Source organism: Aquarana catesbeiana, linkage group LG02 (assembly GCF_042186555.1).
Source record: "Aquarana catesbeiana isolate 2022-GZ linkage group LG02, ASM4218655v1, whole genome shotgun sequence".
In the NCBI taxonomy this organism is placed as follows: domain Eukaryota; kingdom Metazoa; phylum Chordata; class Amphibia; order Anura; family Ranidae; genus Aquarana; species Aquarana catesbeiana.
Genome location: NC_133325.1, coordinates 93,316,870 through 93,344,645, shown reverse-complemented (window position 1 = coordinate 93,344,645; position 27,776 = coordinate 93,316,870). Strand labels below are relative to the sequence as shown.

At 45.1% G+C, this 27,776-nt stretch overlaps 1 protein-coding gene across 8 annotated transcripts in view; it reads left to right on the top strand.

The window, feature by feature from the left end:
• The window catches only part of LOC141127058 (uncharacterized), a 291,214-nt gene that overhangs the window by 137,062 nt on the left and 126,376 nt on the right, over nucleotides 1-27,776 (top strand). For all 8 annotated transcript variants that reach the window (XM_073613212.1, XM_073613215.1, XM_073613214.1 and 5 more), the window contains 2 exons: nucleotides 18,574-21,214; nucleotides 23,232-23,269. In XM_073613212.1, coding sequence (XP_073469313.1) covers nucleotides 18,574-21,214; nucleotides 23,232-23,269 — 2,679 coding nt within the window. The remainder of the gene's footprint in view (nucleotides 1-18,573; nucleotides 21,215-23,231; nucleotides 23,270-27,776) is intronic.

Here is a 27,776-nt window from a genome sequence, read left to right as displayed (position 1 = left end):
GCATTTCCTAAATTGGGATCTCTCGGTGGTTCTGCAGGCTCTGGCAAAAGAACCATTTGAGCCTTTACAGGCCATATCCCTAAAGAATTTAACTTTGAAGACTATTTTTCTGGTCGCAATTACTTCAGCAAGAAGGATTAGTGAACTGCACGCCCTATCAGTAAAAGAGCCTTTTTTGTCAGTTTTTCCTGATAGAGTTGTCCTTAAAGTAGATCCGGGGTTTTTGCCAAAAGTGGCAAGCTTTAATAACCGGTCTCAAGAGATTACTCTACCAACCTTTTCTGCTAACCCTTCGGGTGCAAAGGAAGAGCAGTTTCACAATTTAGACGTAAGACGTATCCTATTACAGTATTTGGAAGTAACAGGAGGGTTTAGAGTTTCAGATTCATTATTTGTTCTTTTTTCTGGAAACAAGAAAGGCCAACAAGCATCAAAAGCATCATTGGCTAGATGGCTTAAGACAGCTATTTCTGTAGCCTATTCTCAAATGGGTTTATCTTCCCCGCTGGGAATTAGGGCTCATTCAACAAGAGCGCAGGCCACTACATGGGCAGAAAGAGCTGGTGCCACCCCAAATCAGATTTGTAAGGCGGCTACGTGGTCAAGCTACTTAACGTTTGTCCGTCATTACAGACTGGATCTCCTATCAGCAGGTGATCAGGCTTTTGGCAGAAAGGTTCTGCAGGCTGTGGTCCCTCCCTAGGGGGGTAAGTCTCTATTATCCTCTCAAGTGCTGTCCTGAAAGACGATAAGGGAAAATTCAAGTTAGACTTACCGGTAACTTGTTTTCCTTGAGTCTTTCAGGACAGCAGCATCCCGCCCTATTGTTTTTTTATATATATATACTGTGACTAATCATAACTCGATTATGTGTTCCAGTTTGGGGCCGGAGGTTCTCTACTACTACTGACAATGTGTGGAAAGGAGCCTCCTTTTAAAGTTTGGTGGAAGAGGTGTTTCCTGTTGGCAAGGGGAGGAGTCACTCTCTCAAGTGCTGTCCTGAAAGACTCAAGGAAAACAAGTTACCGGTAAGTCTAACTTGAATTTTTTATCTTCAGGTACGCCATTCAGCTGCAGCGCAGATTTATTTATCTTGACAGCAACAGCATTTGCTCCCATGATATATAAAGCCGTGACTCCAGCGGAGGTGATATATGCCGAAGCATGGGGGCAGCAGGGGCGGAGGAGCGATTTGCTCCTAACTTTTGGGGCGGATGCCCCCATGCTTCGGCATATATAAATGGTGCATGTATGCCCATCATTAGAAGTGGGTGGATGAAGGAAGGTATTCTAATGGTGGGCATACCCACCGATCAATCTCTTTTTTTCGTTCAGCCCACAGGCTGCATGAAAAAAAAAGATTACAATATATGCCCAACAAGGACCAGCAACGTACTGGTATGTTGCTGGACTTTGAGTGGTTATACCAGAATGATGCCTGCAGGTTTAGGTATCATCTTGGTATCATTCTTTTCAGCCAGCGGTCGACTTTCATGTAAAAGCAATCCTAGTGGCTAAATAGCCTCTAGACTGCTTTTACAAGCAGTGGAAGGGAATGCCCCCCCCCCCACCGTCTTCCATGTTTTTCTCTGGCTCTCCTATCCCAAGAACCTGAGAATACAGACGGTGATTCAGCCAGCTGATCAGAGACCAGAGTGGCTCCAAACATCTCTATGGCCTAAGAAACTGGAAACCAGGAGCATTTCATGACTTAGATTTCGCCGGATGTAAACAGCGCCATTGGGAAATTGGGAAAGCATTTTATCACACCGATCTTGGTGTGGTCAGATGCTTTGAGGGCAGAGGAGAGATCTAGGGTCTAATAGACCCCAATTTTTTCAAAAAAGAGTACCTGTCACTACCTATTGCTATCATAGGGGATATTTACATTCCCTGAGATAACAATAAAAATGATTTAAAAAAAAAAAAAATGAAAGAAACAGTTTAAAAATAAGATAAAAAAGAAAAAAAATTATAAAGAAAAAAAATAAATAAATAAAAAGCACCCCTGTCCCCCCCCTGCTTTTGCACAAAGGCGAACGCTAGCGTTAGTCTGGCGTCAAATGTAAACAGCAATTGCACCATGCATGTGAGGTATCACCACGAAGGTCAGATCGAGGGCAGTAATTTTAGCAGTAGACCTCCTCTGTAAATCTAAAGTGGTAACCTGTAAAGGCTTTTAAAGGTTTTTAAAAATGTATTTAGTTTGTCGCCACTGAGCGTTTGTGCGCAATTTTAAAGCATGTCATGTTTGGTATCCATGTACTCAGCCTAAAAAAAAAGATCATCTTTTTTATTTCATCAAACATTTGGGCAATATAGTGTGTTTTAGTGCATTAAAATTTAAAAAAGTGTGTTTTTCCCCCCAAAAAAATGCATTTGAAAAATCGATGCGCAAATACTGTGTGAAAAAAAAAAATGAAACACCCACCATTTTAATCTGTAGGGTATTTGCTTTAAAAAATATATAAAATGTTTGGGGGTTCAAAGTAATTTTTTCATGTAAACAAAAAGTGTCAGCAAGGACTTTGTCTTCAAGTGGTTAGAAGAGTGGGTGATGTGTGACATAAGCTTCTAAATGTTGTGCATAAAATGCCAGGACAGTTCAACCCCCCCCCCCCCAAATGACCCCATTTTGGAAAGTAGACACCCCAAGCTATTTGCTGAGAGGCATGTCGAGTCCATGGAATATTTTATATTGTGACACAAGTTGCAGGAAAAAGACAATTTTTTTTTTTTTGCACAAAGTTGTCACTAAATGATATATTGCTCAAACATGCCATGGGAATATGTGAAATTACACCCCAAAATACATTCTGTTACTCTCTGAGTACGGGCATACCACATGTGTGAGACTTTTTGGGAGCCTAGCCGCGTACGGGACCCCGAAAACCAAGCACCGCCTTCAGGCTTTCTAAGGGCGTAAATTTTTGATTTCACTCTTCACTGCCTATCACAGTTTCGGAGGCCATGGAATGCCCTGGTGGCACAAAAACCCCCCAAATGAACCCATTTTGGAAAGTAGACACCCCAAGCTATTTGCTGAGAGGTATAGTGAGTATTTTGCAGTCCTCACTTTTTGTCACAAAGTTTTGAAAATTGAAAAAAGAAAAAAAAAAGTTTTTTCTTGTCTTTCTTCATTTTCAAAAACAAATGAGAGCTGCAAAATACTCACCATGCCTCTCAGCAAATAGCTTGGGGTATCTACTTTCCAAAATGGGGTCATTTGGGGGGGGTTGTGCTATCTTGGCATTTTATGGCCTTCGAAACTGTGAGAAGTAGCGAGGAGTGAATTAAAAATTTACGCCCTTAGAAATCCTGAAGGCAGTGATTGGTTTTCGGGGGCCCCATATGCAGCTAGGGTGCCAAAAAGTCCCACACATGTGGTATCCCCGTACTCAGGAGAAGCAGCAGAATGTATTTTGGGGTGTAATTCCACATATGCCCATGGCATGTTTGAGCAATATATCATTTAGTGACAACTTTGTGCAAAAACAAAAAAATGTGTCACTTTCCCGAAACTTGTGTCAAAATATAAAATATTCCATGGACTCAACATGCCTCTCAGCAAGTAGCTTGGGGTGTCTACTTTCCAAAATGGGGTCATTTGGGGGGGTTTTGTGCCATCTGGGCATTTTATGGACTTCAAAACTGTGATAGGTGGTGAGGAGTGAAATCAAAAATTTACGCCCTTAGAAATCCTGAAGGCGGTGATTGGTTTTCGGGGCCCTGTACGCGGCTAGGCTCCCAAAAAGTCCCACACATGTGGTATCCTCATACTCAGGAGCAGCTAAATGTATTTTGGGGTGCAATTCAACATATGCCCATGGCCTGTGTGAGCAATATATCATTTAGTGACAACTTTTTGTAAATTTTTTTTTTTTTTTGTCATTATTCAATCACTTGGGACAAAAAAATTAATATTCAATGGGCTCAACATGCCTCTCAACAATTTCCTTGGGGTATCTACTTTACAAAATGGGGTCATTTGGGGGGGGTTTTGTACTGCCCTGCCATTTTAGCACCTCAAGAAATGACATAGGCAGTCATAAACCAAAAGCTGTGTAAATTCCAGAAAATGTACCCTAGTTTGTAGACGCTATAACTTTTGCGCAAACAAATAAATATACGCTTATTGACATTTTTTTTACCAAAGACATGTGGCCGAATACATTTTGGCCTAAATGTATGACTAAAATTGATTTTATTGGATTTTTTTTGTAACAAAAGGTAGAAAATATCATTTTTTTTCAAAATTTTCGGCCTTTTTCCATTTATAGCGCAAAAAATAAAAACCGCAGAGGTGATCAAATACCATCAAAAGAAAGCTCTATTTGTGAGAAGAAAAGGACGCAAATTTAGTTTGGGTACAGCATGGCATGACCGCGCAATTAGCAGTTAAAGTGACGCAGTGCCAAATTGTAAAAAGTGCTCTGGTCAGCAAGGGGGTAAATCCTTCCGGGGCTGAAGTGGTTAATAAGGGGGCCCCCAGTCTATGTCAATGAGTATGGGGTATCATACCCCTACCCATTCACCTGAAAAAAAAAATGTCCAAAATAAAACACACTACACAGGTTTTTAAAGTAATTTATTAGGCAGCTCTGGGGTCTCTTCTGCCTTCTTCTCCGCGCTCTCCAGATCTCCTCCCGCTTTCCGGTTGTCTTCTGCCGGGCCTCCTCCGCTATCTTCTGCTCTTTTGCCCGCTCTTTTGCTAACGGTTTCCCGGTCTTCTATGTCATCTTCTTCCCTCCAGCCTTCTTCCGATATTGACACGACGTTCTCTCCCGCTGTAATGCTGCGTGCGCGGTGTGCAATGACTTATATAGGCATGGGGCATGGTCACCGGATGATGTCATCCGGTGACCCCGCCCTTATGACATCACCACCCCATCCTGCCCTGGGCGGTGACGTCATAAGGGCTGGGGTCACTGGATGACATCACCCGGTGACCACGCCCCATACCTATATAAGTCATTGAGCACTGCGCACACGGCATTACAGCGGGAGAGAGCGTTGTGTCAACATCGGAAGAAGACCGGAGGGGAGAAGACTGGGCCAACGCTAGCAAAAGAGCGGGTAAAAGAGCAGAAGATAGCCGGAGGAGCCCGGCAGAAGACACCTGAGAGCGGAAGAAGAGGCCGGAGAGAGCAGAGAAGTCGGAAGAGACCCCTGGAGCTGCCTAATAAATTACTTTAAAAACCGGTCTAGTGTGTTTTTTTTATTGACACTTTTTTCCCCCAGGTGAATGGGTAGGGGTACAATGTACCCCATACTCATTCACATAGGGCAGGGGGCCGGGATCTGGGGCCCCCTTATTAAAGGGGGCTCCCGGATTCCGATAAGCCCCCACCCGCAGACCCCGACAACCAACGGCCAGGGTTGTCGCGAACAGGCCCTTGTCTTCATCAACATGGGGACAAGGTGCTTTGGGGTGGGGGGGCACTCGCTCGTCCCCACCCCCTTTCCTGACCTGCCGGGCTGCGCGCTCGGATAAGGGTGTGGTATGTATTTTGGGGGGACCCCCGTGCCGTTTTTTCGGCGTGGGGGTTCCCCTTCAAATCCATACCAGACCCAAGGGCCTGGTATGCTCTTGGAGGGGGAACCCATGCCATTTTTTTATTTAAAATTTGGCGTGGAGTTCCCCCTCAAGATTCATACCAAACACAGTGCCTGGTATTGGCGAGGATCCAAGTCGGATCCCTGTTCATTGAAAGTCGGACGTATGTTGGCTTCAAGTCGCAGGGCAAAGTCGGATCCAAAGTAGGACGGCTGTCGTGTCGCACCAGTGTGAACCCAGCCTCAAACAGATATAACAAAACACTTTCAATGGCATAAGTAACAGAGTATGCAAGACCAAGTAAGAAAAGTTAAAGTTAAATAATATTTGAATTTTTTTATAATCAATACATTTTTATTGAGTGTTTTCATAAACAAGAAGGAAATAACAAACATTCCAAGACAATAATAGTCATAAATGTAAAGGTAAGTTCAGTAAGAGCAATAGTATAATGTAAATACCCGTTAACCCCCATCAGGGCTCACAATGTAACAGGTATGTCCATCGTTAATAACTGTATATTCGATTAACAAAAAAAAGAAGTCACACTAATAAAGGAAAGTATCCTAGTTGGTAAAGGAATCCTCATTCTAAGTAGAACAAAGATGAAAAAAGGAAATTGTGTCATGTTTTGCAAAGCTCTCTAAGTTGTTTAGAAGCTTTGGGATTTTTTTTCTTTAAACTAACAAACATGTTATACTTGCCTGCTCTGTGAAATAAATTACCTGCTGGCGCTCTGAGCTCCTCCCTCCTGCCGAGGGGGGAGCAAACAGAACATGTATATGTTGCTAAACATATGGAGACACAAGGTAAATTACATCCAAAGAGCCTTTTTTTTTTTTTTTTTTATGTCACCCACCCTCTCCATCCTGATGACCCTTCTAATGGAAAAACAAGTCAATCATCAGCACAGCTTGACCCGTTTATTACTAATACAGTGCCTTGAAAAAGTATTCACACCCCTTGAAATTTTCCACATTTTGTCATGTTACAACCAAAAACGTAAATGTATTTTATTGGGATTTTATGTGAAAGACCAACACAAAGTACCAAATAATTGTGAAGTGAAAGAAAAATGATAAATGGTTTTAATTTTTTTTTTTACAAACAAATATGTGAAAAGTGTGGCATGCATTTGTATTCAGCCCCCCTGAATCAATACTTTGTAGAACCACCTTTAGCTGCAATTACAGCTGCAAGTCTTTTTGGGGATGTCTCTACCAGATTTGCACATCTAGAGAGTGACGTTTTGGCCCATTCTTCTTTGCAAAATAGCTCAAGCTCTGTCGGATTGGATGGAGAGCATCTGTGAACAGCAATTTTCAAGTCTTGCCACAGATTCTCAATTGGATTCAGGTCTGGACTTTGACTGGGCCATTCTAACACATGAATATGCTTTGATCTAAACCATTCCATTGTAGCTCTGGCTGTATGTTTAGGGCCGTTGTCCTGCTGGAAGATGAACCTCCGCCCCAGTCTCAAGTCTTTTTCAGACTCTAACAGGTTTTCTTCTAAGATTGCCCTGTATTTGGCTCCATCCATCTTCCCATCAACTCTGACCAGCTTCCCTGTCCCTGCTGAAGAAAAGCATCCCCACATCATGATGCTGCCACCACCATGTTTCACGGTGATGATGTTGTGTTCAGGGTGATGTGCAGTGTTAGTTTTCCATCACACATAGCTTTTTGCTTTTAGGCCAAAAAGTTAAACTTTGATCTCATCCGGCCAGAGCACCTTCTTCCACATTTTTGCTGTGTCCCCCACATGGCTTCTTACAAACTGCAAACGGGACTTCTTATGCCTTTTTTTTCAACAATGGCTTTCTTCTTGCCACTCTTCCATAGAGGCCAGATTTGTGGAGTGCACGACTAATAGTTATCGGGTGGACTGATTCTCCCACCTGAGCTGTGGATCTCTGCAGCTCCTCCAGTTACCATGGGCCTCTTGTTTGCTTCTCTGATTAATGCTCTCTTTGTCCGGCCGGTCAGTTTGGGTGTACTGATGGCATTGGTTACAGAAGGATTTTTAAACTACTAAAGGTTCCAGTGAGCACTGTTGGGGCCATAACCCGGAAAGTGGAAAGAACATAATTTCACCATAAACTGGCCACAACCAGGTGCTCCTCGCAAGATTTCTGACAGAGGAGTGAAAAGAATTTTCAGAAGAGTTGCTTCAGAAAGACCTGGAATTAGCAGGTAAAATTGTTTCAAAGAAAGCAAGTATTGCACGCAACTATCATGGCCTGTATGCACGCTTCCCACGCAAGACTCCATTGCTGAAGAAAAAGCATGTTAAAGTTCATTCATAGTTTGCTGCACAACATTTAGACAAACCTGTGAAATACTGGGAGAATATAGTCTGGTCAGATGAGACCAAAATTGAATGCTTTGGATGCCATAATATACACCATGTTTGGAGGTCAAATGGCATTGCACATCACCCCAAAAACACCATACCAACAGTGAAGTTTGGAGGTGGAAACATCATGGAGTGGGGCTGTTTTTCATCATACAGTACTGGCAAACTTAATTTCATTGAAGGAGGATGAGTGGAAAAATGTACCAAGACATTCTTGATTAAAATCTGCTGCCATTTACCAGGATGATGAAGATGAAACAAGGGTGGACATTTCAGCTAGACAATGATCCCAAACACAAATGAAATAGAAAGGGACATTGAGGCCCTATGTTGGCCCCAGGGACTTTTAACGGTGCTGGGATCAATAAGGTAGAGAACATAGAATAAAATAGATTTTTTATTTAACAATCTTTAAAAACAGACATTGGCCAAAGACAACATACAAGGCAAATAAGGTAATTGATTGATACAGGGATTAATACCACTCTCTCAACATGTTTCGCTTTCCTAAGCTTCTTCAGGAGATATATTGTGATATTAAGGTCAACTATAAAAATAGAAAAAATATATATGTAAACAATAAGCATTAAATGTCTACTTGTGAAACTACAATCATAATGTATATTGATTTAATCATAGGGAAAAATAATAAATGGAAAATACAAATAAGAAAAATGAATAAATATATATATATATATATATATATATATATATATATATATATATATATATATATATATATATATATATATATATATATATATATATATATATATATATATCTATCATACATCAAAAAACATACAACATATTATGTGTATCATAATGATAAAAACATCAACACATCAACCACCACGTCACAAATTACTTTTTCATTCTTACCTATAGAAAAAGATATAGTTAAAAAAATAGATCTGTGCAATGGCAGATGTTTTGCTCTTCAGTCCCCACCTCACTGAAAAGGCATGCAGAGAGGGATAAAAATTCTAGAAGTAAATGAAATTCTCTGGAAGAGAGAAAAATCAAATACACGGGTATTATAGTAGGTAATATCAGTTTCAATAGGGTTGACTAGCAATGACATTATGTATTGGAGTGGAAAAAATCCAGAATGGAGATATAAAGGTGTACCTCTAATAGAATCAATTCATAGGTAGCGAGGGGTTACATCCAAGGGCTGGTAAAGAGCTAGATTGCTGTATATGCAAAAGGACGGTTCTTGTACTGCAGTAGGATGGCAGTCGGGAGATGGGCAGCATACAGGGCCGGAACGCCCACAAACAGCTGGTGGGTGAACTAGACCTGAAGATACGTCTGCAAACTACCACAAAGAACCTAAAAGGATATAGGCATAAAGAAATAAACTAAGTTTTAAATCATATATACAAAAATATATAATAGGTCATTGCTAAAGAATGGAGAAGTAGCTAATGGACTTACTACTGATGGTCAAGATTGTTTATAGCAGCATTGCCGTAAGGAGGGTCCGTCTGCCCAGCGCATCAACAAGGGGAATGACAGAGGCTGGCGGGGAAAATCCCGCTTTTTAAGCCTCTCCAGCGTGACGGCGTCTGACTCATCGTCACGCTGCGGACCGAAAATGACAACTGCGCATGCGCACGCATCCCGACTCTTAGACGGAGATAGACGTCAGCGGCGTCAGGCATGTAAGACTGACCCGCGGCCATCTTGGAAAATCCTGTGCCCTAAATCAGGCACTACGGAAGTTCACAAGGCTCAAAATAGAGATTAGACTATAGGTATGGGCAACGCGGGCGGCGTCTAGTATAACGCAACTGACCCGCGGCCATCTTTAAGAATCCTATGCCCTGAATATGGCACTAAGGGAGCCCTAGGGCTAAAACATAAGTATTCAAACAAGATTGTACCGTATATATAGATAACCGGGAGAGGGGAGAGCAGCACTAGGTGTCAATAAAAGGGCAACAGAGCAATCAACACATTGATTACGAAATGAATTGCTGAGTGCCCCGGGTGTCCGTGCATGCCAAAAAAATAGAGGAAAAAGGACTGAAGGATTTTTCCTCCTTTCCAAATATCCTTATCCCAAACACAAAGCCAAGGAAACTCTCAATTGGTTTTAAAGAAAGAAAATAAAGCTGCTAGAATGGCCCAGCCAATCACCTGGCTTGAATCCAATAGAAAATCTATGGACAGAACTAAATATCAGAGTTCATAGAAGCTGCCCATGGAGCCTTCTAGATTTAAAGACTATTTGTGTGGAAGGATGGGTCAAAATCACACTTGAGCAATGCATGCGACAGGAGGCATCTTGAAATCTTGAAATGTTACAACCAAAAACGTAAATGTATTTTATTGGGATTTTATGTGATAGACCAACAAAAAGTGGCACATATTAGTGGAAGGAAAATAATAAATGGTTTTCAACATTTTTTATAAATAAATATCTGAAAAGTGTGGCGCGCATTTGTATTCAGCCTCCTTTACTCTGATACCCCTAACTAAAATCTGGTGGAACCAATTGCCTTCAGAAGTCACCTGATTAGAAAAAAAGAGTCCACCTGTGTGTAATTTAATCTCAGTATAAATACAGCTGTTCTGTAAAGCCCTCAGAGGTTTGTTAGAGAACCTTAGTAAATAAACAGCATCACGAAGGCCAAGGAACACACCAGACAGGTTAGGGATAAAGTTGTGGAGAATTTAAAAGCAGGGTTAGGTTATAAAAAAAAATCCCAATCTTTGAACATCTCACGGAGCACTCTTCAATCCATCACCTGAAAATGGGAAGAGTATGGCACAACTGCAAACCTTCCAAGACATAGCCGTCCACCTAAACTGACAGGCTGGGCAAGGAGAGCTTTAATCAGAGAAGCAGCCAAGAGGCCCATGGTAACTCTGGAGGAGCTTCAGAGATCCACAGCTCAAGTAGGAGAATCTGTCCACAAGACAACTATTAGTTGTTCACTCCACAAATCTGGCCTTTATGGAAGAGTGGCAAGAAGAAAGCCACTGTTGAAAGAAGGCCATAAGAAGTCCAGTTTCTGAGAAGACATGTGGGGGATACAGCAAACATGTAGAAGAAGGTGCTCTGGTCAGATGAGAACAAAATTGAACTTTTTGGCCTAAAAAAGTTGCCTCATTGGACTTTTTTTTTCAAAAATTCTGACGGACCTAGAAATGGAACATGTTCTAGATATTTCCGATGGAACCAATTCCTATCGGGAAACTCGCTCGTCTGTATGCTGTTCCGACGGACCATAAACAACGCATGCTCTGAAGCAAGTACGAGACAGAAGCTATTGGCTATTGCACTTCCTTTTTCTAGTCCCGTCGTACGTGTTGTACGTCACCGCGTTCTGGACAGTCGGACTTTGTTGTGACCATGTGTAGGCAAGACCACTTGAGCGGAATTCCGTCAGAGTTCAGTCGGAGAAACCTTCGGAGTTTATTCCGACTGCAAAACCGGTCACGTGTGCGCGGCATTAGAGTCTGCAAAAGACTTGAGACTGGGGTGGAGGTTCACCTTACAGCAGGGCAACGACCCTAAACATACAGCCAGAGCTACAATGGAGTGGTTTAGATCAAAGCATATTCATGTGTTAGAATGACCCAGTCATTTCGATTTCCTGACTTAAATCCAATTGAGAATCTGTGGTAAAGACTTGAAAATTGCTGTTTATAGACGCTCTGCATCCAATCTGACAAAGCTTGAGCTATTTTGCAAAGACGAATGGGCAAAAATGTCACTCTCTAGATGTGCGTTTTTGGTTGTATCATGACAAAATGTGCAAGATTTCAAGGGGTATGAATACTTTTTAAGGAGGGGAAAGGAAAGAGGGGGAGAAAGAACTGTAGGGGAGGAAGGGAAGGGAGGAATGGGGAGGGGAAGGAAGGGCAAGTCCTAAAAGAAAAAAATGTGTCCAATTGATTAAAGAATGTGTCAAAACCCCTTTCCATGTTGTTCTAGACTAAATGCCACTCACTCTTTGCCATTACTCACTCCGGCCTAGGTCATCTAGACCGTGAGGCTCCTAGTCTGTACCCAGGCTGCCCAAATCTTTTCAAATTTTTGGGGGCAGTTAAGTCCCGTTTACGTAAGTTTATATAAGGGCAAGACTGCATTCACAAGTGCCTTCCATGCAGGGAGCCGGGGGGGGGTGGATCCGGGAGTTTCCACTTGGACAATATCGTTTTCCTAGCATGATAGGCCATGTAGAAAACAAATAGATCATTGTGTTTAAAGAAAAATAATTTTCCCCATGGGGCTTTAAAACAGCAATGCACATAATGAAAGGAAGTTCTTAATAGATGTATAAAAAGTTTTATCCAATATCATGGTTTGAAGTACAGTATAGAGAATCATCTGGTACAGTAACACTTAGATCATTGTGTTTAGTGGTGTTCAAATTGTCAGTGATACCCAGTAGGAATATCAGGGGGTCCCTCTCCAAGGAGAGACCAGCAACCCTATTCACGTCATTGACTACTGCCTGCCAGAACTCTTGAATGAGAGGACATTCCCACACCATGTGGATAAAGGTACCCACCGACTGCCCGCATTTGGGGCAGGTATCTGACACCCCTGGGTAGATGGGAGAGCCTGGAGGGGGTGTAATACACCCTATGCAGAAACCCGAGCTGGACAAAATGGTCCCTGGCCAATATCATAAGTGGGATGCATTGCCGTAAGCACTCGGTCCAGTCCTCCTCTGTCAGGGCAGGGATATCCCCCCGCCAGACCTCAAACAGCCCAGCTGTATTCAAGGCATCCCTACAGGTAAGTCTCAAGTATATGGAGGACAATGTACGGTCAATCACAGCAGCTGCCAGAAGGGACTTGACCGAATGCACAGCAAGAACAACTCCATCAGGAAACTGGGCCCTTATGGCATGCCTAAGTTGCATTTATCTGAAGTACATCCATGGTGGCAGCTTAAATTGCCTTTAGAGCTCTGCCAGGGAGAGAATATGTCCTCCATGCATGATGTGGCTCAATTTTGTAATCTGGAATCTAGCCCAAACTTGGGGGTCAGGAATAGACGTAAGATGAGACAAAGATGGGTTGCCCCAGAGCGGAGTGTGAGGAGAGATGGTACCCGTCTCGCCGATATTTTGAGTAACCTGCTTCCAGGCCATCAATGTTGTCTTCATGGGAGTAGTCACCTGGGGGCTATACCTAGGCCCCCGATCCACAAGATTGCTGAGCTCAGAGTAGGATCCCAAGATGGCCGCTTCCAAATTTACCGCCGGGTTGGAAATATCTTGGGTAAACCACCACCTCACTGTTACCACTTGTGCTGCCCAGTAATATTTCTTGAAATTTGGGAGGGACAAACCGCCCTCGGACAGGGACATTTGCAACTTCTGGGGACTGAACCTGCCCAAATAAATGAGGAGATTACTCTGTCAAGTTTAGTGAAAAAGGCAGCAGGTATAGGGACCGGGGAATGTCTGAAGACATATAAAAATTTGGGGAGAAAGGACATTTTAATGAGATTAACTCTTCCCACCGGGGTGAGTGGAAGATTCTTTCAGACATTGCACTTTAGACTAAGTTGGTGTAGGACAGGGTATACGTTATCGTCTATATATTTCAGTGGGTCTCTCTGAATTTGGATACCCAGGTACTTGAATCGGGATACCTGTTGTAATGGAGTTTGTGGGTCCACCATTTGATTCCCCACCGATAAAGGGAACAGGAGCGATTTGTCCCAGTTCACCTTTACCAATGAGAAGAACCCAAACCTGTCAATAATCGCTAAGGCCGCTTGAAGAGAGCTTCGGGCATCATGCAAGTATAGCAGCATGTCATCTGCGTACAGAGACACTTTCTTGACCGGGGGGGGAAAAAGAGATGCCCCAGACCTCCCCAGAGGCCCTCAGAAGCTTTGCCAGCAGCTCGATCGCCAACGCAAAAAGAACCGGGGAGAGAGGACAGCCCTGCCTGGTGCCCCGGTGGAGTGGGAAGGAGGCTGAAAGTGTATCATTGGTCTGAACTCTGGCTGAGGGGGCCGAGTAGAGCATCCGCAGCCAGGAGATATACCTAGGTGCAAAGCCAAACTTCTGAAGGACAAGTATTCCCACTCCACCAAGTCAAAGGCCTTCTCTGCGTCCAGCGAGGCAACCGCTTCAGCCCCCCCCAGCCGAGACCCCAGCCATGACAGTATGGAGTCTCCGCAGGTTAATGTCGGTGCCCTTTCCCGGCATAAACCCAGTCTGATCCCTGTGGGCCAAAGATAAAATAACCTTGCCAAGGTGATTCGCCAGTACTTTCGCAATGATCTTTGCGTTCACATTGAGCAGTGAAATGGGCCTATATGAAGAGCGTAGCTCGGGGTTATTGCCAGGTTTGGGTATCACCACTATAACAGCCGCCAACATCGAGGGGGGAAGAGAAGAGGCCTCAAATGGCCGTCAGCACCTCTAACAACCTACATGCCAGTGTCTCCACATGAGCTTTGTAGAATTCTGCCGGGGGACCATCCTCTTCCGGTGATTTCCCTGCCTGCATGGAGCCTATAGCCTGCTGCAGTTCCTTGAGGGTAAGCAGAGCATCAAGTCCCCTGCGGGTCTCTTCCATCAGGGTGGGGAGCCGGAAGCCCTCCAGAAAAGCCTAGAGTTCCACAGTGGAATATCTAGCCCTGGAAGCAAAAAGTTCCCTGTAAAAGGAGGCAAAGCAGGCATTTATGCCACCAGGGTCAGACACCAGCCGTCCATCAGTATTTTTAATGTTGGCAATACCCGTCATAACCGCTTGTTCTCTGGACAGCCATTCCAGAAGACGACCAGTCCGCTCACCCTGTTCGAAAACACGTTGCAACTGATGGAGAAGTAACTTTTTAACCAACGTAGTCCTAAGGAGCATTAACTCTCGCAGAGCACACTGCAGGTCTTCACGCGTCACCTCATCTCTAGTGTTCACATATTGTTGTTCAAGTGTAACAGCCCTCTGCTCTGCCAGGGCCAAGTCTCGCCCAGACTGTCGTCTAACCTGACCTATTTTCTGTTGATAGTATCCACGTACATGGGCCTTGAATGCATCCCAGCTAGAGGCTGGGTCAGTTGCAGGGGGATTAGAGTTCCAGTAGCTAGTGACATCTGCCTTGGCATCAGGGGCAGAAACGTGACAGGCGCCACAGGCAATCTGTGGGGGCCGGACAAATATTCAGACGCAGGAGGACAGGTGTGTGATCAGATATTCCCCTTGGTAAAATAGATATTTCTTGGACCTTAGTCAGGACTGGGCCGCTAACATAAACCAGGTCTATTCTGGACATGGCTACATATGTGGCAGACTGACATGTATAACTTCTCTAAGGGGGATTTTTCCAACGCCAAACATCAGTGAGGCCAAAGGTGGAGGCCCAGCGAGAGAGCGGGGAGTCCACAGCCCCCCCTGGCATCAGCCTGTCTAATGCAGGAGAGGGAGGCATGTTAAAATCCCCCGCCAGAACCACATTATCTACTGACATATTAGCAAGATATTGGGTAATCTTATTTAAAAGTGTCAAAGATTCCAGCGGGGGGATATACAGCCCCACCACTGCCATGGGTACATTTGCAATTACAGCATGTAATATAAAATACCTCCCCCTGGGGTCCAGATGCAGATCTACTAAAGTGAAAGAAAGGGATTTGTGGATAAGCACGCTTACACCTCTGGCATATGAGGAGTATGTAGCATGGTAATAATGACCCACCCAGGGTTTTTTAAGCCCCAAAACTCTGCCACCTGTTAGGTGGGTTTCCTGGAAGATGCATATGTCAGGGCGATGGGCTTTCAGGAAGTAAAATACCAAGGAACGTTTACGTTTGATCCGGGAGTTAGGGCCCTGGACATTCCATGATATAATCGTTAAGGGGGCCATATATTATGGTGAAAACTAATCTGGTTATACAGAAACGACAGAGTCATCAAAGCATCCAGACCCCGGGAAGGAGTTAACACCACCCCTCCCCACAGCACCCTGGCACAGAACCCAGAGAGAACAAAAGCAATTACAGCAGCTATACAAATACACCGATTTACATTCCTCCAATTGAACTATTTACCTATACAACCCGTCCCAAACCCCCCCCCCCTGCCCCGCACACCCACCCAAACTAGGGCATGCTGTTGTCCCAAACTGAACCCTAGTCAATGACTACTCTGGGTCATGAACAGAGAGCAGCCAAAAGTCATTAAATGTAAAAAGGGGATTTAGAAAGTAAAAAAACAAGGGGAGAAAAATAGGAGGGGGGCAGAACAATGGGTGTGCAGATACACCATGTCCAGAAGAGATGCCGCCAACGGGCGGGAACCTGTAAAATAGATTCCTGGATAATGCCAAGGGCACAAACTTGCAGTGCAGGTCTTTTGCAATACGAGGTAACCAGAATCCCTGAGGGAGCACACAAGAGTCTACAACCAGCATTTATAACAAAAAAAAGCTATATGGCACGTGTAGGAAGACAGGTTGTGCGTGGGTCTCCATATTAGAGTGGACCATGATGGGAATGACTCCTACACCTCTAAAAATGGTGGGGATAGGAGTGCAGATTTAACACCATGTGTGCCACCTACAGAACCCTTGCAGCAGCTGCATGTCTTAAACATGGAATAAGCCGTGTTCTCCATGTGTACCAGGGTTAGGATAGGGGGTAGCAGCTCACACATACAGATCTTGCAGGAAAAGTGCAACGGTCAGGGTAAGTGGGGAGAAGGGGACAGTAAAGTACTCACTGAACCGGCTCGATGGCCATCTGAATGCATTAGAGATCACTGTGTCAGCGAGGTGGCAGGGTGTTCAGCCATTCAGAGGCCTCAGCCGGTGAAGTGAAAAACCGTGTGGATTCTCCGTCTTGCACCCTAAAGCGTGCTAGGAATAACATGCTATATTTGATGGCTTTACCTTTTAGAGCCCGCTTCACCTCATCAAACGGTTTTTGTAGTTTTTGGGTGTCCACCGAGAAGTCGGGGGAAAAACATCAGACGTGCAGACTCATGTCGGAACTCCTGCATCTTCTGGGCCTCTCAGAATTAGATCACGGTTGCGGAAATTAAGCAGCCTGAAGGTAAAGGTGCGTGGTGGGGGGCCCCGGCGGTCCACACTGCGACGGCATCCTGTGAGCCCGCTCCACTGCGAAGAAGGATGAGAAGGCCACCTGGGGAAAGAGTGTACTGAGCAGCCGCCCCGTGTATGCAGCCGGGTCAGGTCCCTCCGATCCCTCAGGCAGGACCACACTCCTCAGATTGTTTCTTCGATTGCGGTTCTCCGCGTCCTCGGCTCTTGATTCAAGGGATCTTACTCTCACCTGTAGCGTGTGCAGAGAGGCTGTGTGGTCATGGACCATGTCCTCTGTATAACCGAGCCGGCGTTCGGTCTCCTTCACCCTCTGGCGAATCTTGTCAAAATCCTGCCGGATCCGACCGACCTCTAGTTGGACCGTGTCGATCTTGGTGGTTAGGTTCGACAGTGAGGATTGGCAGCCAGTAATCGCCTGCATGAGAGCAGCAAAGTTACTCTGTTCCAAGAGTGCGGCTCCAAGGCCTCCGTCTGAGACGCCATGCTGTGCTTAGTGGCTAAGTGTGCCGCCGTCCCTCCGGGAGATCTGGTAGAGTTAGGAGGGTTTCCTTGCTTCTGTGCCTTAGATTTGTTCCCGGCTCGTTGCATTCCCCGCCGGGGATGATTTTGGGGATGTTGAGTAAGTTTTGGGAAGTCTCAGGGTAGTTAAACAGGATGAAATCCCCCTGATGGCTGCAGAGCTCCTCGACTAAGCGTCCTACACCGCCGCCATCTTGGTCACGCCCCGGACACATGTCTATTTACATCTGCTTCATAGGGGACAATGAAGGGTCCTATCGGATCCACCTGAAAAACTTGATAGTTGGACCAAATCGGTCCTCATGTTTGAAAGGGACCTTAATCTTTCAAAATGTGTTTTACAGTGCTAAACATTTCAGCAAATTTCGAATTGTTGCATTTGCAAATTTCAGAAGCCAGCTAAAGGAATAGTAGTGGTAAAAAAAACACTTTAACCAATCATTATTGTGTATTAATTTTCCATGTAATGTGGGTGTGGCAGGGTTGTGTCCTTTGCCTACACACTTTTTGCTAATAGATGTCCCTCTTTCCCATCTTAGAAAGTTAGGAGGTATGCTGTAGTTCCCTACAGGGGCGTTGCTAGGTCTACAAAAGATCTGGGGCTAGAGTCCATAACAGTGAAGTAAAGAAAGTCATACCCTTGGGCGGGCATACACATGTATATAATATACATGTGTGTGAGCGGCTCCTTACATCAGGGTCACCAGAGAGAGGGCGGGCAGTGAGAGATGATGTAATCTCTCTGCTGCCCATGGCTGCACAGTGAGGGCGGAACAGCGGTGATGCAGGGCGGGCGATGATGTCATATCTCTGCTCTCTCGCTCGTCCAGCTCTCCTGTGCTGCCTGTCCGCTCTCCGACTCTCCAGTGCTGCCCGCCGCACGGCTGCAGAGAGGCCACGACCCGGTAGTGGGCCCCGGCCCTGTGGTTGGGGACCCCTGGGACTCGGGCCTATGGGCCCCAGATTCGGGGCTATAGCCCCAAAAGCCACCCCCTAGCGACGCCACTGGTTCCCTATAAAAAAAAAAGCATAATATAAACTGAAAAGGTGTTTTTATGTGAGATTATAACCTACACTTATATTGCTTTACAGGATCGACATACTGATATAAAGGCATGTTCAGATGGAAATAATCTAAAATTTGATGCATTAAAGTCTTCACTGTCAACACGGACACCAGGCCAGTTTGCCAGCTCCACTACTGTATATGATGCCACAAGTGTTTCACATCTTCCTAGGCATTCTCCTGGAGTAACAAATTTTCCATCTCGGCAGTTTGCTAACATTACAAACATAGCTTTGGTATCCACTGTAAACTCTCACAATTCGGATGTTCCTGGAAACCAGACAGAAACGATTCATAGGAGACAAAGTCAATCGAGAGCTCATTTCTCAGCCATTACAACTGGAACTGAGATGTTGATTGGGCAGACTTCGTGCTCTTCCCTTGCCAATAATAAATGCACAGGAATGTCAGCCAGCTCCCCTAGAGCAAAGGACGCCTTCCTAAAGAACGCTTTCCTTCTAAAAGAATTACTGATCAAAGGAGCACCTACTTCCAGAGAAGAAGTCCCACCAACATTTGGTAGTAAAGCAACAGAGGTACAGAATGCAGCTTGTAATTTCAGTTCACTGCACATAAAAGCATTGTCACAAATTCCTAGAAATTCTCCTGGAGTAACAAGTTCTCCATCTGGACAATTTATTAACATTGCAAGCAAAGTGAAAAATCCAGATAGTCTCCAAGGTACTACATTTAATCCAGCAAATGTTGCTTATGACAGTAATTGGTTATCTTCAATTAGTGGTGAAATGTTGACATCTGAAGATTCAGCTGTTGGTGAAAACAATGCAAGAGCACAACCTACAAACACATGTAATGGCAAAGATAAGTTAGTGTCCACTAGTGCAGTCTATCATAATCCTACGAAACCTTTAGTTGACCAGCCTTTGAGCTCCAGCAGTAGAAACAAGGCATCAGATAAACAGCAGCTTATGAAGTCTCCAAATAATAACATATCAAGTGAGCAGCATAACAAACATACCAAAAATAAGGATCTAGTGCTGCAAAGCTTAGGAAAAACAGTGAAGAAACATGAAGAGCAACATTTTTCTAGGCATGTCCCTAGCATAACTTTAGGCCCTGCTAACACTGACATACTGTCAGATAAGGAGCCTCTGAGCTCTCCAAGTGTTAGCAAGACATCAAATGTGCAACCTATGAACCCTCAATTTACCAGCAAGGAATCAGCGGAGCAGTGTAAGCAATCCCCAGGTTTTAGCAAGTCATCAGGTGAACAGTCCACAAGGAATGTCCTTACCACAAAAGCTTTGGTGCACACTGTAAATTTTCATGAATCGGATGTTCCTGTAGACCTGACAGCAACAGTCCTCAAGAGACAAAGTCAATCAGTAGCTCATCTCACAGCCATTACTACTGGAACTGATTTGTTAATTGGACAAACTTCAAGCTCTTCCCTTGTCAATAATAAATGCACGGAAATGTCAGCCAGCTCCCCTAGAGCAAAGGATGCCTTCCTAAAGTACGCCTTCTTTCTCAAAGAATTACTGATCAAAGGAGCACCTACTTCCAGAGAAGAAGTCCCACCAACATCTGCTGGTATCAATGGTGGTAAAGCAACAGAGGTACAGAATTCAGCTTGTAATTCCAGTCCACTGCACATAAAAGCATTTTCACATCTTCCTAGACATTCTCCTGGAGTAACAAGTTCTCCATCTGGACAATTTATTAACATTGCAAGCAAAATAAAAAATCCAGATAGTCTCCAAGGTACTACATTCAATCCAGCAAATGTTGCGTATGACAGTAATTGGTTATCTTCAATTAGTGGTGAAATGTTGACATCTGAAGATTTGGCTGCTGGTGAAAACAATGCAAGAGCACAACCTACGAACACATGTAATGGCAAAGATAAGTTAGTGTCCACTAGTGCAGTCTATCATAATCCTACGAAACCTTTAGTTGACCAGCCTTTGAGCTCCAGCAGTAGAAACAAGGCATCATATAAACAGCAGCTTATGAAGTCTCCAAATAATAACATATCAAGTGAGCAGCATAACAAACATACCAAAAATAAGGATCCAGTGCTGCAAAGTTTAGGAAAAACAGTGAAGAAACATGAAGAGCAACATTTTTCTAGGCATGCCCCTAGCATAACTTTAGGCCCTGCTAACACTGACATACTGTCAGATAAGGAGCCTCTGAGCTCTCCAAGTATTAGCAAGACATCAAATGTGCAACCTATGAACCCTCAATTTACCAGCAAGGAATCAGAGGAGCAGTGTAAGCAATCCACAGGTTTTAGCAAGTCATCAGATGAACAGTACACATGGAATGTCCTTACCACAAAATCTTTGGTACACGCTGTAAATTCTCATGAATCAGATGTTCCTGTAGACCTGACAGCATCAGTCCTCAAGAGGCAAAGTCAATCAGTAGCTCATCTCTCAGCCATTACTACTGGAACTGATTTGTTAATTGGACAAACTTCATGCTCTTCCCTTATCAATGATAAATGCATGGAAATGTCAGCCAGCTCCCCTAGAGCAAAGGAGGCCTTCCCTGTAAAAGAATCACTATTTAAAGAAGCACCTACTTCCAGGGAAGAAGTCCTACCAACACCCCCTGGTATCAAAGCATCAGAGGTACAGAATGCAACTTGTCATCCCAGTCCACTGCACATAAAAGCATTTTCAGATCAGCTGAAGAGAGGTAGGTTGTGTGTCCTAGCTTGTATAAAAGTCTACAGCTTAGAGTTTAGATCTGGACAAAATATAAAAAAAAGATTCTGTACATTTCTGCAATGCATGCACATTTCCTGATGGTTTGTCTCTAAAAACACATGTACTGAAAAATATCCATTGATCTGCCAGAAAGCCAGCGTGCTCCTGACTTACTGTAATAAGCATACACTACTCAGACACACAAGACCTTTGCTGCACTTAAATGTTATCAGCAGGGGCAGCCCATCCATTAAGAGCACCCCGGCACTGCCTCCCTCCCCTATCCATCACTGCCGCCTCCCCTATCTATCGCCGCCACCCCCTATCCATGCATCTGGCCCCAGAGGCTCTAATCTGGGCTTCAAAATAGGGTGGGCGTAGAGCACTGTGCTATGAGCCCACCCAGATGTGTGCGAATAGGGAATGAATATTCCCTATTCTTACACTAAATTGCCTCTCCGCCAATTAGGAAGCGCGGGTCTGAAACACGTTTCCCAATTGGCCGAAAAGAGGTTCTGATTGGCCGCAGAGGAGGAGGAAGGAGACGGAAGCCGCCAAGCAGGGGAAGGAGAAGCTGCTCATGATGCCCTCAGAAGAGAGCAGGGGAAGCCGCCCTTGATTGCCCGCCATGGATGGGGTAAGTGTACCGACCGACCAACCTGACCTGACCCGACCCTTACACCATAACGTAAGGTGGAGGTGTTCTGTAGATTAGAGGGAAAAACTGATAACCCTGTTTGGATTTTAAGTGCAGCACAAGCATGGTGTGAACATGAAGGTTAGGAGCTTTCTGGCAGATTAACAGTTTTTTTTTAGTAATTGTAGCATTTAAAGGGATAAAATATTGGGAAATGTGCATTTGTTGAAGAGATATATTAAAGCAGAGTTCCACTCATAAGTGGAAATTCCGCTTTAAGCACTCCTCGCCTCCTTACATACCACATTTGGCATGTCATTTTTTTCTCGTCACCTCGCCGCCTAGGCAACTCCTCCTCTCCCCTATGTGACTCCTCCTCTTCCCCTCCCTCTCTGCAATCTTCTGGGACACGTCACAGGTCCCAGAAGATTGCCTGGCCACTAAAAGAGTGCAGTGCGACTCGCGCATGCGCAGTGCTCACCCGGCTGTGAAGCCGCAAGCTGTCACAGCCAGGTGCCCACACCTGCAATGCTGGTGCCGCAGAGAGGCGGGGAGGGGAGCGAAGCTTCGGGCAGCCGCTTTACTGGACTGTGGGACAGGTGAGTGTCTGTTTATTAAAAGTCAGCAGCTACACTTTTTGTAGCTGCTGACTTTTACTAAACTTACAAACGAGTGGAACTCCGCTTTCTATGCATTTTTTTTTTATTTCGCCTTGGCATATACTTTAAAGTAGAATCAAAGGCAAAACCTGTGTCCACCACCACAAGAGTAACCCATGTCAGCTTTTTTTTTTTTTGCAATCTGTATCCTATTGCGGGATTTCCCCTCACTTCCTGTAAATAGCCAAATCAGGAAGTGAGAGGAAAACCTCCAAAGTGGGTGTCACCAGAACTAGTGCCCCCAACTGAAAGATTTCCCCTCTGTTTGTGCTCTGGTTACAACCCAAAATTTTAGATTTTCTTTCCCTTTCTGTGATCACGGTAAACAGGGCAAATAGAGACTGCGGATCTCCCTAACAGGGAAGCAAGTAAATATCTGACAGGGGTTCTAATCCCTCTCCGCTATATCCTAAACTAAAAAAAAATTTTTTGCCTTTAGTTATAATTTAAGTGTGCCATGGACTTAAAATAGAGGTTGGATGTTTACTTATGATCAAGCTGCCAAAATAAAACTTGTCTAGGGTGCACATTGACAGGCAAGCTTGCATCTTATGAAGGTAAAAAACTGATGACTTTCTATTTATTGTCTTGTAACTATTGGAATTTTGTGCTACCCCCTTTCTTCTATTTTTTTGTGGCTGTGTTTCTTATTTGAGTGTATTTCCTATGTGTGTTACTCATTTTGGTATTTGCATCTTCATTTATTTTAGGAGTTTTTTGTAAAACTTTCAAAAACATTACTGTACAGGTACGTATCATATTACTGAGGAGTGTATACAATTGTGGTTGCTTTTTAAAGTGGATAATATATGAATAAATCAAGTGTTTCCCAAACTTTGATCAGTTGTAAAACACCATAACCTTTGAGTGTCACCATAATATTAAAAATGACCACCTGTACTGTCAGCATCATCCTCCTAATGTTTATCAGAACTGGGTTGCATTTTTGGGGCTTTTCCTTTTAGTTTTTAATTTGCCTTTTGCTGTCACTTTTTAAATAGCTTTTTTTTTTTTTTTTCTTTCCTCTCTGGTTTCATCAGTCTATCAATTAAGGGGTGTGGTTAATTGCTCACAGGTGCTTATTTAACTGGTTGTAGGACTCAGTCTGAGCGTGCTCAGTCTGAAGCTGTGGAGCTTGGTGTAAGTGGAGCTGGAATAAGTGGGAGTTAAAAAACCAGAGTTTAAAACAGGAGGTTATAACAGGGGTCATAGTACCTGTGTAGTGTGAGTATCTCAGTGTTGTCTGAGTAGTGTGTGTGGATCGTTAGTACTTGTGTATTGTGTACTGTGTACTTGTGTATTGCGAGTGCACGTAGGTCTGTGAGTACCTGTGCATTGTCTTGTTGTGTACCTGTGTATTGTCTTGAGTATTAGTGCCAGGAAGCTAGCTGTTAGGTAATTTGGACAGGGTAAAATCCCCAAATCCTCACTAAATTTAATAGGTACGATGCCCGGCGGGTGTGGAGAGGCGACTCTTTGTACATCTTGCCGCATGTATGCGTTTCTTGATCATCCGATCGAGGGCGAATACTGCTGTGCAAAATGTAAGCACATTGTTTCCCTGGAAGCCCAGGTTCTGAATCTGGGGAAGCAACTGTCAGCACTGAGAAGTTCCTCCATACTAAAGGTGAGCCAGGAACGTACACGGCAGGTGCCGGCAGGGGCCAGCACAGAGGCGGGTGGAGACAAAGAGGTGCAGGCACTAGCAAAGAGTAGATGGGTGACAGTCAGGAGGGGTAGAGGGGGAAGTGCCAGAGAGGCCGATCCAGGACTGGAGCATCCCAATAAGTACGCTCCATTGAGTGACATTGGTGAAACCAGTCAGGGACCAGCACTGCTGGAGATGAGGGACTCTCCTAGCTGCCAGGGGAAGAACTCCTCCAGTGAGAGTGGGGGGGCAGCAAAGGGAAAGGAAAGACAGATTCTGGTGGTAGGGGACTCAATTCTTAGAAGGACAGAGAGGGCAATCTGTAACCAAGACCTGAAGCGCCGAACAGTATGTTGTCTACCGGGCGCTCGGGTTCGGCACATCACGGATCTTGTGGACAGATTACTGGGAGGGGCTGGGGAAGACCCGGCTGTCATGGTGCACGTTGGCACCAATGACAAAGTCAGAGGCAGATGGAGTGTCCTAAAGAACGATTTTAGGGACTTAGGAGCTAAATTGAGGAAAAGGACCTCCAAGGTAGTGTTCTCAGGAATACTACCGGTACATCGAGCCACACCAGAAAGGCAGAGGGAGATTAGGGAAGTAAACAAGTGGCTGAAGAGCTGGTGTAGTAAGGAGGGGTTTGGGTTCCTGGAGGACTGGGCCGACTTCTCAGTCGGTAACCGGTACTATAGAAGGGACGGACTGCACCTAAATGAGGAGGGTGCAGATCTGCTGGGAATAAAGATGGCCAAAAAGTTAGAGGGGTTTTTAAACTAGGCGATGGGGGGGAGGGTCCAGAGACAGTGATAGCCAGCGCGGAAGATATTCCAGAGGGTAGTATTGGGGGCATTAGTGGTAGGTTAACCAAAGCACAAAAACACAAGGTGAGTATAGTAGCAAGTCCTAGTTGCAATCTCGAAACACCCAATACGAGGACAATATGCGACCGGTCTAAACTATGTGGCATGTTCACTAATGCCAGGAGCATGGCGGACAAGATGGGTGAACTAGAGATACTGTTGTACAAGGAGGATTTGGATTTTGTGGGAATTTCAGAGACCTGGTTCAACAGCTCTCATGATTGTCTGGCAAACATTCAAGGGTATACCCTATACCGCAAGGATAGAGAGGGTAAAAAAGGGGGAGGGGTATGCCTATATATCAAGAATAATGTACAAGTGAATGTGAGAGATGACATCACTGAGGGGGCTAGGGAGGAGGTGGAATCTTTATGGGTAGAGCTCCAAAGGGATGAAGCTAAGGGGAAAATAATACTGGGAGTATGCTATAGGCCCCCTAACCTGAGGGAGGAAGTGGAGACGGATCTCCTATCACAAATTGGATTAGCAGCAAGGATGGGAAGTGTTATCATAATGGGGGATTTTAATTATCCAGACATAGACTGGGCGGAGGGAACCGCGCATTCATTTAAGGCTCGCCAGTTCCTTAATGTCTTGCAGGACAATTTTATGGGTCAGATGGTAGACGCACCAACTAGAAATAAAACATTACTAGATATACTGATTACCAACAATACAGACCTGATAACAGATGTGGAAATACGGGGCAATTTAGGTAACAGCGATCACAGGTCAATTAGTTTCAGTATAAATCACACAAATAGGAAACATGAAGGGAACACAAAGACACTGAATTTCAAAAGAGCCAACTTCCCTAAACTACAAACCTTGCTAAAAGGCATAAATTGGGATAAAATATTAGGAACAAAGAATACGGAGGAGAGATGGGTTTGCTTTAAGAGCATATTAAATAAGGGCATTAGCCAATGTATCCCATTGGGTAATAAATTTAAAAGAGCGAACAAACATCCTGGATGGCTTAACTCCAATGTAAAAATGCATATAAGGGGGGCGTGGCTAAGATGGAGACCTGAGAGGACGTGTTTGTCAGGAGCTCCGCATCTGAGAGGCTGAAATATCCGTTCTCCATATAGGAATCTCGCTTTACACCCTAACTGTGTGGCACAGGCTGACCCTGGGTATGAGTAGAGGCAATTCGGGGTCGACTCGCAAGCGGAATTCCACCCTTAATTCCCCGCCGCTGTCCCGGGCTGCACGTGCTCTCGCCAGGAGCAACATGGCGTCTCAAACGGATCAGGCAGACCCGTCCGCCCTGGGGACGGAGCAGTTTAGTGCCCTAATGCAGGCCATCACGGGCTGCCAGACAACTTTAACGGCCAAAATCGAACAGATACAGATGGAGGTGGGCCTGGTGAGGAGAGACATGGACAAGTTCCGTGATAGGCTCTCTGAGACCGAGAGAAGGATCGGGGACACGGAGGACGCGCTCCGGGAGCATGGTGCCTCCCTCCGCACTTTACAACTTAAAATGAAAACTGTGGAGACACGTGCGGAGGACCAGGAGAACAGAAATCGGAGGAACAACCTCCGTATGGTGGGCCTTCCTGAGGGAGCCGAAGGCCGTGACCCAGCTGCATACACGGAGAAGCTCCTGCGAGATTTGCTGCCACAGGCCCCTTTCTCCCCTTATTTTGCAGTGGAGAGGGCGCATAGGATGCCATCTGTGAGGGGTCCACCGGGAGCTCCCCCTCGGACCTTTATCTTCAGGCTACTGAACTTCAGGGACCGAGATCTGGTGCTCCGTGAGGCACGCAAACTGGAGGAGCTGCGATATGAAAATGTTAAAATTATGTTATTTCCGGACTATTCTATGGAAACGCAGAGGCAGAGGCGCACTTTCGACCATGTAAAAGCCCAGCTGAGAGTGAAGGGACTGAAATACAATATGCTTTTCCCGGCCAAGTTGAAGGTGGTGGATGGTGAGTCGTCTAAATTCTTTACTTCCCCTGAAGAGGCAACCCGCTGGCTGGAGTCCCTCCCGGGGGCTCGCTAATCCCGTTTTCCGCCCTGCATCCCCCCTTCACTTTGAGTCATGTAGCTCTGCCCGCACATTGGCCACCGGGGTTTTCATGCTCTCCTGGGGCTGTAATCCTTCCCCGCTGAGTGAGACTCTGAAGAGCGGGGAGTGCTTCCCCCCCCCTCCCCTCCTTCTCCCCTTCCCGGGGCTCGGTGGAGGGAGAGTACTGTCATGACTCATGCGGAGAGGCAGAGGGACAATGTAGTGTCCGGGGGTGGTGCTCTTTTCCCCCGTATCCTGAACTGTCTCCCAGGTACTTTCTGGAGTGGGCGTGGACGGGCGGCCATGACCGGATCTGCTGTGCGCTTCCAGCGCCCTGTCACCCCTGCAATCCAGAGCTGAGGATCCTCCTATGTCTCCCGGTGGGACTTTCTCTCAAAAGCTCCTCTCCCTGTGATGCTCGGCCGCAGGGATGGGGGATGGATTTTGGTCCTTGGACTCTACAGCTGCGAAACACACATGTAAATATGCCTGCTTTTATGATTCAGAGCTGGGACCTATGGCTACGTCGGGACTCACGGTCACATACTGTGGCTCTCCAGGGGATTTGGAGGGGGGATGCACTTTGATAAAAAGGGGGGAGAACTCATCTTTCATTTATATTTTGAGTTTTAGTTATCTTTGCGAAACTTACTCTGTCATCACGGAGTTGATTAGTAACTAAGTCTGTGCCCTTAGCGTGTTCTAAGTGTAAAACAATAAGTGT